The following is a 17,687-nucleotide window of genomic DNA, read 5'->3' on the forward strand; positions in this document are numbered from 1 at the left end:
AATGAGATGTCCCTAAATTTAACCTTCAAACCGGAAGTAGAATAAAACTCCAATCAACCCGGAAACAGACCAAATGGATATGTACACAGACTGAATTTCACATTTATGAATTCTTTGAAAAATGTCTTTTCTAGAAAATGACACTGCTTCAAAAGAAAGGTTTATGATTTTTATATGTATATATCATGCAGTTTCATAAGAATTTATACACATTCACTTACAAATGACTTATAGCTTTTCTTTGTTGGGTTCATACTGTCATGACTGTGGTTTATATGTCTTATGACTTGTGTTATTTCTATGAAGAGTTTTATGTTTAATAGCTGAGGGAGGTTTTTGGGATACATTTATGACGAATTACAGTAATAATTCTTGCAAAATGACATTAACAGTAATTTTTGGGGCATGACATTAAAATGTATAGGCCTACACTTTTTTCAGACGATTCTTTAATGGACTGCTTTATGGATTTAGACGAAACATTTTCAAATTTTTTCCCCAAAATGTTGACTATGATAATTATTTGAGACGTCTGACAAATCATGATAAGCATATTTTGACGAGGTGTGGTAAAATTTTAATCTATTTGGGGATAATGATAACCAAAAATGACTGTTTGATGCTGATAGTAAAGAGCATTATCATATACTACCCTCATAGACAGGAACAATCAATATGTATGTTCCAGCTAATGGTTATACTGGTGACAGTCAACTAAAACATCCATTATAAATGAATTTTGCTAAATAAAAAGGGTTTGAATTTTTCTGTGGTTCTTTTATATCTTGCTTATTGTGGTCCAATTCTTTGGCTGAACTGAGTCCACAGTCCCAAGAACCATTTTGTATCAGCACTGTCATTTGATCCCGTTGAGGCCTTTAAAGCCTAGATGACAAAGGTGAACTTAATTTTAAAAACTTGTGGGGGTTGGGGGGGTTTGATTAGATTGTATACCAAATCCATGACAGTATAATCACTTTTATCAGTTTGTTGATTGTGGCCACTATCGGGCAGAAGTCCTTTCTCTGTTTCTGCCATGCAGAAAAAAGCCACCATTTAAACTTAATTACATTATTTAAAATCTCAATTAGAAGCATTTATTTTCTTAATACCCGAGTCATGTGCGTGTTACACTTCAATCAAATCTATGCCCATCAGTATTAGTCTAAGGTGTGACAAGTAACCTCAAAACATCAAACCAACATATTTAGCCAAAAGAACTAATTCTTACTTTCTGTTTACAATACGGCCACAGGCACTTGTCTCAGAAATTTTTTTTCCTATATACCTTATTATAACACAAGGTACTTAACTTGCATTTTAGAAAAATGTTAGGTGGTGACGAAGTTCCGTTATATGCCGCTTTATAGGCTGTCAACCTCACTAAAGCTTGTTATATCGTAAATCTAAATTGATTTATCTATACAATGGTGTATAACATGCCTACATTTGTTGTCGGAATCATCCGTAGCAATCCTACCAAAGTATGTCAATCGTAACAATTTTGCAAACCGCTGAAGAATTGGCAATAAATGGCCGCAGTAAATGATTTATTATAATAATCGTTGTAAAAGAACCTGTTAGTTTTTGTATGAATAGAACTTATCATACAGTTAGTAAAAATGTATGATATACCGTGAAAAAATCTAACAAGTGTTGTTTGTGGTATGTCTAAGTTACAAATTTTCCCATGACGTCAATTATGTCTTGCAGACTCTCTCTTGACTTTACGTATGAAATGAAACAAGTTCAGATAACTCCGAGAATCATTTAGACTTTCCCATAGAATTGACCAATCGGAAACCGAGATATACAAGGAGCATGACGCGTTTATTGCCAATTCTTCAGCGGTTTAAAAAATTATAACGATTGACATACTTTGGTAGGATTGCTACGGATGATTCCGACAATAAATGTAGGCATGTTATACACCATTGTAAAGATAAATCAATTTAGATTTACGTCAAAACAGGCTTTAGTGGGATTAACAGCATATAAAGCGGCATATAACGGAACTTCGTCACCACCCAACATGTTTCTAAAATGCAAGTTAAGTACCTTGTGTTATAATAAGGTATATAGGGGACAAAAAATTCTGAGACAAGTGCCTGTGAATACGGCAATATAACTAGCTAAATCAGCATTACCAATACCAGTCTCCAGCATTAGACAGCGTTAGAGAACAACTGTTCTCTATACTCTCATTTATATATCAAACCTTTTGTATATAATTTTGAATTACTTAATTTTTTTCATCTGCACTACCAAACAATTATACAGTACCTAGCTTGAATTTCCTTCTTATGCTTGTTGATTGAATTTTTTAAATAGGGCACACATGTAAAAGTAAATAATCACCAGCCTGCTTGATGGTTTATTTGATATTTTCAAAGAAGAAGACCATTGCCAAATTTAGATTGATTAAAATATTGCAACCATAAGTAGACCACATAAGACATTGTTTCATGTTTTTCATGTTGGTGCCTTTTATAGCTAACCAAACAAGCTGCACTGTCGTCTATAATTACTTACATCCACTTTATTTGAACTTTGATGATTAGTTGTTTAGTTGGCAACCATACCTCATTTCCTTATTTTTATATATATACAGTTTTTTATTTTGCCTATATAATGTGAAAGAAGCATATTCAGAAAGATGACCGATCAATTTTAAGAAACCTAGGATGAGTGAACTAATTGTTCCATTGGACTATCAGTATGTTACCTTTTTTAATTTGTAAAATTCATGTTCAGTATTCTTAAGTGAACCATCAAAACTTTGTCAAAACTAAGAAATCAAACATACACCGAAATAAAGTTTTCCCTCAAGTCACAAAAATTGGCATCCACATCATTTCACATAGTCCAATCAAACTAAAGTTTATCCTCAAAACTAATTGAAACAGATAATGTTTCAGTTTTTATCTAGAAAGAAGAAAGTCCCATAAATATAACTTGAGGAAACTTAAAATCAGCATTTATAATTTCCTATTGAAAATAACATTCTAAAGGGAAGATCGCTCTGCAAAAGAGAGTTTTTTTCTTATTTTTTTGTTGATTTTTAAAAATTCATTACAGCATGATACATTATAAGTTTATATTTGACTATATTATATCATCTTCTGCCCATGAAATGTACAAAATCGAAGTATTATGTGTATTTTTAATTTATTTTTGTGCAAATTTGTGGCTTTGTGACCATTTTGAAAAAAAATGTAAAAATTTGGTAATGTTTTTATCTGTCAATTATATTTGTTCAGCATTTAACTTATTCAAAAAGAAGAATATATGCTTGATTTCTTTAAATTTGAAATGCTTTACCTTGACAAGTTGGAAAATTTAATAAACTGTCAACTAATGAATTAAAAAATCTAGGTTGTAGCTTGATCAAAGATATGAAAACACCTTTAGAGTTGTTTGTTATTCTCAAAAAATGTCTAAATATCAAGAATCAATACATTCTGCTGAATAGAAGCATGGAAGTTACAATTGTGTATCAAATTTTATTGATTTTTCTGCCTTTTTTGCAGAGTTATCTCCCATTTCAATGCAAATTTCCATAGGAATTTTAAAATTGTGATTATTAGTCTTTCTCAAGTTATATGTTATATAACTCCAACCAATGCTAAGATGGAATAAAATGTTGTCATAGTTTTCTAAGTTCCAGGCAGGTGAAAATTTGTTTTAAAATTGTGTTATTAATTATTAAACTATTATTATGACTGATATATTAGAAGGTTATCCATTCTTTTCCAGGTTTAATCTGTTATTACTAGATCCAGGAGAAATCTATTTTGAGGACTACAGTGTTTTCTATTATCCTTGTGGTCTTCCAGAACAAGAAGCTATCAAAAGGTGCAAAATGTTTTTTCTTTTATAGTAGCTATTCTTTCCAATTCTCATATATTGTATAAAATATGTTTTCTTACCTTTCCCATTTGATGGATGTTGACTTTTATAATTCATAAATCTAACTCAAACAATGACAAAGATAAACAATGGCATAGGTATGGGTATAAATTTCAAGATAGATGAAAAAATGTAAGTTGTATATGCCTACAATTTTGCTCCTTAGACATTTTTTTATTTCGCAGATACAAATTCTTTTGAATGACAAGAGATGAAATAATTATCTAGGCCAGATATTCTGCATTTTCTACAACTTTTTAATGTAATTGTTTTCAGATTTCTTTTTGATTGCTGTTTTAAACAAAATTTTCAGATATTTAAACTTTTACTTCTTAATATTTTGTCATATTTGTTATATGATAATGACTCATTTTATATGTATTTGTTCTTATCTGACAGGAAACAGAGAGGACATTTGAAAATATGTTCCAAATCAATGGTGTTTGTTCCAAAGGAAAGTCAGTACCCTATACTGAAGGTATTATTTAAATGTTACAATGTAAATCTATGTTATATTATAATGGTTAAGAAATAGGCAATATAGAGCTGTATGTAAGGTATTGACATTTGTCTATTGTTGGATGCTGTTTTTTTAATTTTTAATATTTTTTTTTCATTTTATTGTTGCATTTACATATCTCCCATTTCTCTTTAACTTCAAAAGTTTACATAACACAAATATACATCCTCTTATGGATGGAAGTTACTGTTGAAAGAATGCATTTCCATTCTCTCTTTTAAAGAACTGAATTATATGAAATGAATGCAGTATTTTCCCCAATCAAATTTACTGATACATGTATTAAGTTTTTTATAAACATTTGCATTTTACAAGTCTTACTTGCTATGTTTAAATTTGTAAGGACCTTTTTATGATAAGTCTGTAATCTGTTTCTATTACAGTTTCCATTAAGATATGTGACAGAAGTAGACGAATGGTCTGGTGGGTTGTTTTCTAAGTAAGTAGTGATCTTCTGCTGTTTTTTTTTTCTATGGTCGGGTTGTTGTCTCTTTGACACATTCCCCATTTCCATTCTCAATTTTATTATTTATCATGTTTATCTATTGTAACTAAAAATTTAGATAAAATATAATCTGCTTCTTTTAATCCTTTCCAAATGCATAAAAATTAAGGTTTTATAGTTCAGATGGAAAACAACTTTAAAACAAACCTTGTCTTTTTACCTATGCTTAATTGCATTTAAAAGATTTTGTGTCACTTTTACCTACCATGGCACTTGCTAAAGTATTTCATTCACGTATAGATTGTCATATTTTAAAACATATCTTTGTCTTAATTATCTTTTATCTCAATCCAATCCTTAACACCTGAATCTAGAATTACAAATATTGGAATTGTGAGTTTTGTCCTTTCCAAGCAGAGCATAGGAATTAACATAATAAAAATTGAAAGACTCTTAATTCTCTACATGAGTTCAAGATTTATCAACTTAATTTAGGAAAAGTATAGATTTATTATTTCTTTCCTAAATCTTGATAAATTTATTAAATTTTTAAAATATAAGACATAACATGGAACTTCCAAACTCAATAGTTATCTCCCATTGAAAAGCTATTTTGATATGTTTATTCTATAAAATACACTCCATATTTTTTGATAAAGATTACAGATAAAAAAAAAATTACTTTGAAATAATTGTTGACTATAAACCTAATGTTTTTTTTTTTTTTTTTTTTCAGGATAGACCATAAAGATAAAATGATAAAAGTGGCTTGCACACAAACTGTAGCAATGAAAGAAAATAACATACTGAGTCCATATGTCTTCATTAAGGTAATAAAGTGTATATAACATATATTATAAACAGATATGTGTTTTTTTTATATGGAAATCAAAAACAAATAAAGAAACTTTCAATATTTTTATTTTACTTTTTGCTACTTTTGATGTGTAAAAAATGGCATGACTTGCATCAAATATGAAAAATACAACAGAAAATAATGAAGATCAGTAAACTTAAAACATTTTGTAACTTATACATAGATAAATGTTCCAATACTTTTAGACTGATGGAACATAATGGTGCAAGCAGATATTTTTCTGTATGGTGTCATTATTTGATAGACCATGCATAAGACTGATAAGTGACTACTAAGTGATGGTATTGTTTACAGAGATACTTGTATGAAACTAGGATTTCCTGTCAATGCTATATTTATGCAAGGAAAAACCTCGAGTATTTTATAGGAAACTTTTTAAAGTACCAATAACATCAAGGACTGAAATGTTAGCTTTTTAAAGTATTTCAGCTCTAAACAAAACGAAATGCTATTCTGCTGATCTCAGAATACTGTTGAGCCAAAAAGCAAAATATTGGTGTCTACTTCAGAACAACTGCTTTGAAAAACAAGTGTAGAATTTTAAATTTTGAATATGCAATTCTTGAGTCTAGGTTTTGATGATATAATTTTTTTTTAGGAACCAGCAGAACACATTTTTTCACTGAATTATGTTGTTGTTGATGATTGTTTACCACAAATATGTCAATTACACAGAGCCTCTACACTCCCCCCTTCTGAGCAGAATGCTATGGTGAGTATTTAATTGTATGTTGATGCTGTTTTGGGTTGTCTACCATTTTGATTTATTACATTTTAAGAATAAAGAATCAGAATCTTATAACTGAGACAGGTTTCATTTTACTGAACACAAAACAAGTACATATATTTTATTAGTAGAAAAGGGAAGATTGAACTGATAATTATGTTTTTGTTAGTCAACATCAAACAAAATATTTTTATAACTTTTTGAAAAAAATAATAAATGTGTTTTTGTTATTCAACATTACACTTGTATACTGAAAGATGCTGACAAGAAACAAGGTTCCACAGGATCCTTTACAAATTTTCATTACATAATCTCTATTTTTCACAGATAAATGCTATTGTTCTATCCAGAAGATCAAGAGTCAAGTTCAATACAAGTTGGTATGTATATACAAGTAATTTAAATACCTATTACAGATCTCGAATCGTTGGAAACTACCCTCTACGGTTTAAAGGTTTTGGTACACAATTTAAGCTGTGAAACTTATTTCTGTACCAAGTCAATTTATTTGGCACAGATTAGTTCTAAAAAAAAATATGGCGGATACTTAAGGGATATTAAAAACTCATATCGGAAGAAAACTGATGAGACTATTACAAAATAAGAAAATAAAAAATTGAGGCAAACAAATCTACAAAACACTACTCATAAAATTAAAAGACTGAGCAACACAAATTTCACAAAAACTTTTTCTGTATCAACATATGATTGCATGCCATGATTAAAACCGTACTCAATTATGAGGCAGCAATGTCTTAAGCATACATGTCTTAATTGCAATCATGATTCAGGTCACATAACTTTTTATATTAGCCATTATAAAGTAGGTCATATTTTTTTCAGGTTGGAAGATTTATATGAAAATATTGTCCTGGAAACCCAAGGTGACAGAATCACACCGTTGGTGACCAATCCTGGACGTATTATGTTGACCAATAAAATATTGTACTTCCAACCTTTTAATAACATAGAAAGTGTAAGTACAATAGTAATATGTTAATATTGCTTTTTAACTTTAAGTCAACCAAAGAAGTCATTAGTTATTTTAATTGTGGAAGTCTTCAAATGTCAAATATTAGAATCAATGTTAAGACTGATTGTCAAAAATTTGGAAAAATATATTCTTTCCTAAATATGCCATTGCATTGAAATATGACGCTGTAAAATATTCTTTCCTTCTGATGTGCAGTAAATGATCCTAAGCTTATATTGATTAAGTTATCATTATATTTCAGATACCAGTAATAAAAATCAGATTAAAAGATATAAACAGACTCATTAAAAGGAGATTTTTATTGAGACAGATAGTAAGTTTTTTTCACATAAAAATTATACCAGCTATAAAACATTGTGCAGTTTTGGACTTTTGTCATTACATGTATTATCTCTTTTTGTCATGTTTACCTTTTCAAAGATTTTTTTTTATCAAAGTATGAGTAAAATTTAAATGAAAAGAAGGTTCAACTCTATTCCAACATGATTACAAATATTTTGTAAAGAATCAGTGGAACATACTTAATTTTACTTTGATACAAAAGTTTTGATATTCCTTATAGGTTTACCAAATGCATCCTTTCTTTGTAGCTGACCGGACAATGGCCATACGGGTGAATAGATAATAATGTGTTGTTATTTGGTCAGAAGGCAACTGTACAAGAAAGAACAAAAAGTAGTACAAATTATATTTCTTTTTTAGGGTATAGAAATTTTCTGTAAAGATGGCAGCTCTTGTACTCATCTGTACTTATCATTATCTAGTCCAGAGTTACGCAATGACCTTTTCTTCAAAATGAAGGAACAAAGTGGTAAGAGTTGAACTGTAAAGATGTATAGAAACTCATCATAGATACCAGGACTAAATCTGTTTATAGGCCAGACGCGCGTTTCGTCTCATAAGACTCATCAGTGAAGCTCGAATCCAAAAAAGTTAAAAAGGCCAAAAAAGTACGAAGTTGAAGAGCATTGAGGACCAAAATTCCTAAAAGTGTTGCCAAATACAGCTAAAGTAATCTATGCCTGAGGTAGAAAAGCCTTAGTATTTCAAAAATTCTAAATTTTGTATATGTTTTAGATGAGAAATAATAGGATTTAGAATGTTACAGTTCTGTGGATGATTTTTAAAAATAATAATAATAGCTACCTTTATATTGGACTATATTCACTGGTACAATGTACTTTCATTAAATTTAAAAGTTAAATTATGGATCAATAAAAGACAATTGTGTCTCCTTCCTCTGTGAGTTGAAATGACGTTTAGTTGCCATCAACTGCCTTCAGTCATCTACGTTATTAGGGTCCTCTTTGTCACACTTTTATTAATACACAACTTGTGGAGACAGGAATAGCACTGAATTTACAAGCACCTTGAGTTGCAAAGCACATTAAACCTGAACACACTTATTTCTAGTACATAGAGAAACACCTAAAAAATCACTTGATATATGATAAAATTCGTTTACTCAAAAGGAAGTTTTTCAACAACTATTCTCACATATGAACGCCAAAAGAAAATTTAGTTAAACAAGAAATAACATTATTATTCTATTCTTTTGAAATAAGAAAAAAATTTCTAATTTAATTTCAGATTTAGATTTAGAGTCGCCTGGGCAGGAGGATATGACCTTAAGGTGGCAGAGTGGCAATATATCTAACTATGATTATCTTATGTATTTAAACAGGTAGGTGGCAGAGTGGCAATATATCTAATTATCATTATCTTATGTATTTAAACAGGTATGGTGGCAAACTTTTATAATTACATTATCAGTTTTAAGGTAGTATTGGGATAAAATCAAAATGTGACAGTTTTCCCAGTACATTTAAAAAAATGATAGTGAGCTATTTTAAAAGAATGTCATAACAGTTAAAGGTCACTGAGCTTGTTTACAAACTATAGGGTGTAAAATGTACAATTTTGTAAAGATATAAGGAAAAGCATTATTTTGTGAATTGAAAGAACTGGAGTCACACCAACATGTCATGTCTGACATAGTAATATTTAAAAATTCAATGAATTATTTGAATGTATCAAATCTATGATATCAAAGTCAGGTCACAACTGTCTGAAGGATATACACCTTACAATGCTTCTATGAGAAGGTCAGGTGTCACAAGATGCAAAATATTGATAGAGTCTAAAGTTCTGAGAACATGTAATACATAACTTATTTATAAATTAACAATCAACAGTTTTGGGAAAGGTGTGAATATACTTAAAGTCATCAAAATTATATTTCAGTTTAGCGGACAGAAGTTTTAGTGACCTAACACAATACCCAGTGATGCCTTGGATCTTATCAGATTACTCATCTAGTCACCTTGGTAACCATTCTTAGATTAAGGTGGTACCTAACCTACAGGGAGATAACTCTGTAAAATCACCTAAATGTTTTAATGACATTGTGTTGTTAAGGAAATATTAAGCTTCTCAATGATCAAAATTAGTTCTTGTCAAACTGCTATATTAGCAGTGTAATTTTTCTGATAAAATGCTTGGTTCAAATTTTTTGAAAGTTTTATATTTTTGTCAAAGGGTTAAAGTAAATACTTTGCCAAAATTTTAGGAAATTTGAACGAGTCAAATTAATTTTAGTGAAAGTGGTGGGTACCACCTTAAGTTAAATAATGATTATAAAGATAAATTTCCCTGTTTGCATGCTCTACCTACATGATTAAAAAGATCTACAGTTTACTAAATTATATCAATGACGGATATACTGCAAGTTGTGAAATAATTCTGTGCATTCATTATTGTTATTTACCATCAATGAACAAAAACACAAGATCAAAGTGAAAATGTTGCATATAAAAAATGCTATGTTATAATGGAAGTTTTTATTCTTGCAAATGCTATCCTGTCAGAATTTTGACATTTATTAAAAAATGATATATTCTGTTTTATTGTTTGTTTTAGATTTAAACGACCCATCAGTTTTTCGGGATTTATCCAAACCTATTGGAGCATTAAATGAAGACAGAATTGAGAAAACTAGGGTAAATATCTAAACACTGATAATTGTTTTATAAAAATATTATTTGTTTTTACTTTTTAAAAACACAATTTTAATCCTAACACTTGACAAACCAGTTGAACTTATGCACATTGTTTGGTATTAAACTCACAATTTCCACAAAAAATGTCAACCCATGGATTAGATTATTTTCCCACTTGTTCTAGTAAAGTATAAAATCCCTCAATGACTGGCTGTTTGCATGTTTAAAATTTGTATTCCTTCATTTGCTTATTATCATACATTTGTAGATTGGACTTTCTGTGATAGCTCAGTTAAAGTCTTGTTTTTTTGTTTTTTTGGAAAGATTAGAACTTGTTCTAAATCTTTACTTAGGCACCACCCTCCCTTACAACAGGACAGGTTAGCTACTGTTACTAAATGTATTCACACTAAAATATAGTTCCCTATGGTTCTCATGAATGTTCACATAATACACAAATAAACTGAAAAAACTGGGTATATTATTGGAGCAGTTCATTCAAGAATGTATGTAATTAAGGTGTGTTGATGTGGAGGCTTTTTTAAAAACATTTTGATTAGGTAAGTGGGTATTGATTCAACTAGTATGATTGACAACTGTCATTATCACTAAACAATCAGTGACAAGGTGGACCTTTAATTACAATGCCCCACCTCCTAAACTGCCAATCAAATTGATCACATTACCTATCAACCTCAGTCTTACATAACTATACAGACCCACTTAATATACATCTAATTCGTAATTCTTACTACACAAGTATTTGACCTCATAATTAAATACACAAATGTGTATATTAGATGTTTGATATTTATAAGGATGATAGATTTATTTATTGCCAATTACTTTTGATCTAAGTCATTACATAAAGTGATTCTGTAAATTATATCTGAAAGATAAATGATTAATGGATTCACAAGATCTTAATAAAAGTGAAATATGAATATAAGTATGAATGTATAAAAGGTATTCAAGTATGGCCTATGTTTGGTTCATTCCCTCTATTCCCACTTTTTATAAATCTTGTAAGAAAAGGTAAAATTTCATGTGGGAATAGGAGGAAAACTTGTGCAAACAAAGGATTATACTGTACAAACAATTTTTAATCAACTGTTAATTGAACAGTGTTGGTTTTTTTTTATATTAGAACAAGTAATAAGTTATTTTTACATCTGTATGAATTCTGTTTTTTTTTAGACAAAATAAATATAAAAACAAATATAAAAGTTAGCAGTTTTCACCAATTATTTTATATCTTTGATTATCGGTCCAAGTAATTATATTTTTTAAGAATACTTTTATTCCACATCTGAAGATTATACTTTCTTATCATATTATTTATATCATTCATTTGTACAGCAGACATGTTTTTAAGGTTACAAATTCAAATATTTAAAAATAAAATCTAACTCCAATGTATTTATTATAATTTTTCTTTATTTTTAAGTACAAATTCAAAATTTTTAGAATACATCTAACTTCAATCTATTTATCATAGTGTTTCTTTATTTTTAAGTACAAATTCAAAAATTTAAGACTAAATCCAACTCCAATCTATTTTACTTGATAAATTTCCAATAATCATCTGTAATAAATCAACAACTTAGATTAGTTCACTTTTTTTTATCAGGAATTCGCTTGAAACAGTTTTAAAATTTATGAACTTTTAATTATAACAAACCATTGTTTATTAGTTTATTTCCCATCAAACATTGTGTCTATTTTAGTCATTTAAATTTTTGCTAAAAGTAAATATATATTTTTGCAATCAAGAAAGAATCCACATTTCAATAAAATAGGGTTTTTAATTGGTTTATGTTGAAAAATAAAATTGAAAATGCCCTGTGTTAAAAAATACTTTAAAATTTAATCAACAGGCACTCTAAAACTTTTAATTTTCAATGCCATATCACTCTCTTTCAACCAACAAAATGCCCCAAAACAACATTTTTAGATTATATTTGTTCAATGGCACTTTAAAGCTTTTAGCTGTTGGTCTAAATTTATGTCTTACAAGGATAGTTGACAACATTTAATAGAAGAATTTTTGCATTTTTTGTTTTTTTTTAAACACGTTTTGAATCGGCAACCTAATTTCGATTAGATATAAACTGCAGTTTAAATAAAATTGTGCAAATTTAGAGACTTATATTATTTAATTTGAGCTCATTTTATCCTCACACTGAAAAAGCAAGTTTCCTTCTTAAGACCTACTGTAATGCATTTTTCAGCAATAGTGCTCTATAAATGTTCATTTCCCCCCACCATACCTTAATATGAAATAATTCAAACTACTGTTCTTATCTTTCCATGAGTGATATCCATCACTTTGATTTATTAAAACTTCAATAATTGATATATTTGAACCTTTTTTAGGAACGATACAGAGAAATGCCAGAACCCAAGTTTTTATATGGATCTCATTATTCAACACCTGGTTATGTTTTGTTTTACCTAGCTAGAATAGGTAAATATATTAAAATTACTACAATCATTTTGTTACAGTGGTAATATGACAGGTTTTGTCTACTCACAATAAAAATAAATCAAAATTTGATTGAAGGAAAGTAAAATCAGAAACTAATATGTGAGTGTAGCTAATGCAAAAGAAAATCTTCTTTTTTTTATGGCCCCTCCATGAATTTGTTGGTGCCATATAGTTTTACTCTTGTCTGTCATTCCGTAATTTCATCATTCTGTCATTCACCAACAAACCATTATACAGAGTTTTTTTTCTAAACCCCTTCAGATATTGGGCTGATTTGTATGGAGTTAACCATGATGAGTTACAGATCAAGTATAAGTTATGTTCCCCTCTGCTAATTTTTGCAAAAATTACGGCTTTGGACTTAGATAAATTGTTGAAAATCACAGTTATACAGACTTTTTTTCTAAACCTCTTCAGATATTGGGCTGAATTTTGGTCCAGTTAGCCATGATGAGTTACAGATCAAGTTAAAGTTTCGTTCTGCTCTGATAATCTTTGCCGATATTACAGGCTATGGACTTTGATAAATTGTTGAAAATCAGTTATACAAACCTTTTTCCTAATGCTTTCTGATATTGGGATGATTTTTGCTATGAGAGCTAACCATGATGAGTTAAAGATCAAGTTTAAGTTTTGTTCTGCTCCGCTTATTTTTGCCAAAATTAAGGGTTTACAACTTTGAAATTTTTAGGCAGTTAAGCTGCACCCTGGATTTGTGTGCTACCCAATAAATGCTGAAATACGTGCCATTGTTATTATCTAACTGGATATTATGTTATTTATAACTTATTGGACATTTTTTTCATACTTTTCATTCTTGATTAAAAAAAATATGACCAAAAAAACCTTAGATGATCGTCGATTTTCCCAAAAGTTTTGAAGTTGCACATAGGAAGTAGAGCACATTAGGAATCCTTATGTAGTTTATTATCCCCTGAGCTTTTGGCTAAGATGTCAAAGAACAAATGTATGAAATATTTAATCGCCGAAAATCTCTAAAGACAAGTTGTTTAGATTTCCCAAATTGCAAAAGTCGTAGGAATATTGTTTGTCATCAATACAGAGTCAACTACGTCAGTAGTCTATTAAAATAAGTTCGACTGATCAGGCTATTGGCGGCAATTTTGAATTAGACTTTTCAATTTGGACGCATGGGTTCAAATTAGTGGTGTCCGAGGTCTGCGATCTTCCAGTTTTGCAGTCGGACTTTCTACTTGGTTACTAGCTACGTCCGACATGCCTGACGGACCTTGAAAGAAAATAAAAAAATAGCTTTCCAAAGTTTTCTTATAAACGATCTCAAACTTATTTTCATCATTACTATTCATGACAGCGATGTTCAATTTGTTCAACCGCTAGCTTTATACAGAAAATCGCCGACAAATAATGTGTAAATCCGAGTAAAATCATATCTCACTCCATCTGTCAAAAACAACATTGAAAATAAAATGGCTGCGGGGGAAGACAATTACAATATCGGATTCGATTCTGGAATCGGATAATGGTAATCCCGGGTTTGGCTATCATTTAAAAAAAATCCAGACAGGTGACAAAATACATCTATGCATGGTAAATAAATATAAACACCACAATTGAAAACCAAAAGATATACGTAAAAGAAAGAAAAAGCAGAAAACATTTTGTACACAAATTTTAATGTTAAATTCCAGTACAATGTGACAGCTGGGTACAGTTTATCTAACAATATATATGTTCCTGGTAACAGTATGAATTTTCTTTATCAGTGATAAATGTTGGTAATGCATGTTAAATGCTTTTCAAATTAAACATATTTCTGCAATTTCAAGGGGTAATTTTTTCTTCTCAATTTTGATAGGTCAGTTAAAATAGCTGGACAGGAAGTTTCTTATATATAAAAATAAAGATGTGGTATGATTGCCAATGATACAACTATCCAGAAGAGACCAATATGACCAAAACTTGGTAACGATCAAGATTCCCCACCCTAAACCATATATATTCATGTATGGGACAATATAACAAATCATATGAAATATTGGTGGAGGTCATGGGAGAATTTATAACGGTCGAGATCCACAATCTTAAACAATATATATTTATGTATTGGACAATATCACAAATTCAAATGAACTATAAGGGGTTCCTATGGTCACTGTACACCCTCTAGTTTGAGAACTTGGAAAAATTCCAGATCATCACCCCTTGACCATATATACTCATGTATAAGACTACATAACAAATCAAATGAAATATAGGGGAAGTCCCTGTGGTCACCCTACCCCTCATGTTTAAGAACTTTGAAACAGATGGGATCCCCAACTCTAGATTAAATGAAATATAGGGGGAGTCGTCGCAGTCCCCCTACCCCTCCTGATTGAGAAATTGGAAACAGTCAAGCTTCCACCTTTAAATTAAACCATATATATTCATGTATGAGAACTAATCAAATGAAATATAGGGAGAGTCCTTAGGGTCACCCTACCCACTCCTGTTTGATAACTTAGAAACAGATGAGAACCCCACCCCTCAACCATATATATTTATGTATTGGACAATATAACAAATCAAATGAAATATAGGGGAAGTCACTGGGGCCCCCACCCCCTCCTGTTTGAAAACTTGATAATGTTCGAGATACCCACCCATAAACCATATATATTCATGTATGGGACAATATAAGAAATCAAATGAAAAATAGGGGTAGTCCCTAGGGTCACCCCTCTTGTGTGTGTTTTGAGAACTTGTAAAAGATTGAGATACCAACGCCTAAACCATATTCATTCCTGTTTGTCATTTCAAAAAAGATTGAATGACATACAAGGTCAATCTCATAGGCGACACATATGCATATCACTTTGCTAGACCCTAACACCTGTCATTTTATTCCAAACATAGACATTATGGACTTGGGGTGAAGGTGGGAGTCATTTACATTCACTATTGACAGGTCAGTCAGACCTCACTGTTGATCCCTGTAGTAGTAAACATTTGTCTGATTTGTAACTTTTGTGCTGTACAACACAAACTTAGTTTTCTTTCCAGGGAAGCAAGTCCATTCATACTTTTACAAGCTCGTACTAAAGTCAACTTGAACCACTAACAGTCAACTAATACGAACAATTACGATCAACTAGAAGAACTGCAATCCTTGCAAATTTGTACCACTGCTGACTCATGAAGTACATGTGCGTTGCTAATGAAAACCTTGATAAAATATGAATTATTTGCCTTAATGATTAATTCATTAAATAAACATAAATGTACAAATATATATGAATGTTTAATGTTTGTTCTTTTAAATCTTTAAAAAAAAAGTTGAAGCAACATTGCCACAGTTTTCATAATTATATGCCTTGGTTTTTGGTTAACTGCCTACAGTGCTTACAGCGCTTTGATTACATATGTGGTTAAATTTTCGGGGTACGAAGTGCGATTCATTTTTCCGTAATTTAGCAAACCCCGAGTATCCTTTTGTGATGTGGCTCCTCATGGTAAAAAATCCCATTTTTAACACAATAAGTTCTTTGAATTTTTAATACTTTGAACACATTTAATAGCTCCATGGTTTTTACACATTTATTCTGTGTTCCCTTACTTTCTAAATTAACACTAATGGTTCAGCTCAGTCATTTGTTTATCATAGAAATGTGTCAAATATCACTACACAGAGATTTTTTGTTTACACGTGACTTTTGTGTTCCTCATTTCAAGGCGCATTAGGGGTATTGTCCCATTTGTCAAGAAAATAAGATAACTTTTGCAAGGTGCTTGAATCTAATATATTTTCTAGAAATATTAATGATGTTATTGTTAAAGTCATCTTTAAAAACTGGAGTTATCTCCCATTGTCTAGAATTGTACTTGATTTAAATACAACAAATGCTTTATTGACAATGCATTCCCAATAATATATTATCGCAAACTTTACCCTTCAATGGTTACAAGCAGTTTGATTTAAACTTTTTAGCTGATTTGAGTCCTATGGATAAGTTGTTTATTGTGAAAGTTAAATTCTTCCAGTGATTTATAATGATTGTTTAATTTCTTGGAATTTAGGAATTTAGTGCATGATAAAATTGAGAATGGAAATGAGGAATGTGTCAAAGAGACAACAACCCGACCATAAAAAAAAACAACAGCAGAAGGTCACCAACAGGTTTTTAATGTAGTGAGAAATTCCCGCACCTGGAGGCATCCTTCAGCTGGCCCCTAAACAAATATATACTAGTTTAGTGAAAATGAACGCCATACTAATTTCCAAATTGTACACAAGAAACTAAAATTAAAATAATACAAGACTAACAAAGGCCAGAGGCTCCTGACTTGAGATCTCAACCCTCCCCCTATACCTCTAGCCAATGTAGAAAAGTAAACGCTTTACCAATACCAATTTACATAGAAGTTAACAACTAAGTTTTTATTATTTGAAAAAATAAAAGGAAGTAGATTGTTCAGTCAAGCACTTATTTATTTTTTTCAGCCCCAGAATATGTGCTGTGTTTACAAAATGGTAAATTTGATCAGCCAGACAGAATGTTTAACAGGTAAAAATTATATGAAAATAGATGTTAAAGTTTACTATCTTGCTATTTAAGTAAAAAGATGTAATATGATTGCCAATGAGACAACTTTCCACAAGATGACACAGAAATTAACAACTATAGGTCAACAATGAGTAAAACCCATACAGATTATTCAGCTTGAAAAGTCCCTGATATGACAAATGCAAAACATTTAAAACAAGAA

The 17,687-nt window shown here is 30.3% G+C and overlaps 1 protein-coding gene across 2 annotated transcripts in view; it reads left to right on the forward strand.

Moving 5' to 3' along the window:
* Window positions 1–24: 24 nt before the first annotated feature.
* The window catches only part of LOC134722078 (protein FAN-like), a 29,670-nt gene continuing 12,007 nt past the window's right edge, over window positions 25–17,687 (forward strand). The window contains exons 1-16 of one of the 2 annotated variants that reach the window (XM_063585548.1): window positions 25–159; window positions 3,757–3,855; window positions 4,309–4,387; window positions 4,813–4,868; window positions 5,611–5,704; window positions 6,350–6,463; window positions 6,806–6,858; window positions 7,322–7,454; window positions 7,714–7,785; window positions 8,175–8,283; window positions 9,063–9,105; window positions 9,161–9,211; window positions 9,717–9,799; window positions 10,392–10,471; window positions 12,848–12,938; window positions 17,422–17,485. In XM_063585548.1, the coding sequence (XP_063441618.1) occupies window positions 122–159; window positions 3,757–3,855; window positions 4,309–4,387; window positions 4,813–4,868; window positions 5,611–5,704; window positions 6,350–6,463; window positions 6,806–6,858; window positions 7,322–7,454; window positions 7,714–7,785; window positions 8,175–8,283; window positions 9,063–9,105; window positions 9,161–9,211; window positions 9,717–9,799; window positions 10,392–10,471; window positions 12,848–12,938; window positions 17,422–17,485 (1,259 nt within the window). In that variant the 5' untranslated portion in view covers window positions 25–121. The other variant, XM_063585547.1, reaches the window with a different exon arrangement.

The sequence above is a fragment of the Mytilus trossulus genome, chromosome 6, assembly GCF_036588685.1.
Source record: "Mytilus trossulus isolate FHL-02 chromosome 6, PNRI_Mtr1.1.1.hap1, whole genome shotgun sequence".
NCBI classification, from domain to species: domain Eukaryota; kingdom Metazoa; phylum Mollusca; class Bivalvia; order Mytilida; family Mytilidae; genus Mytilus; species Mytilus trossulus.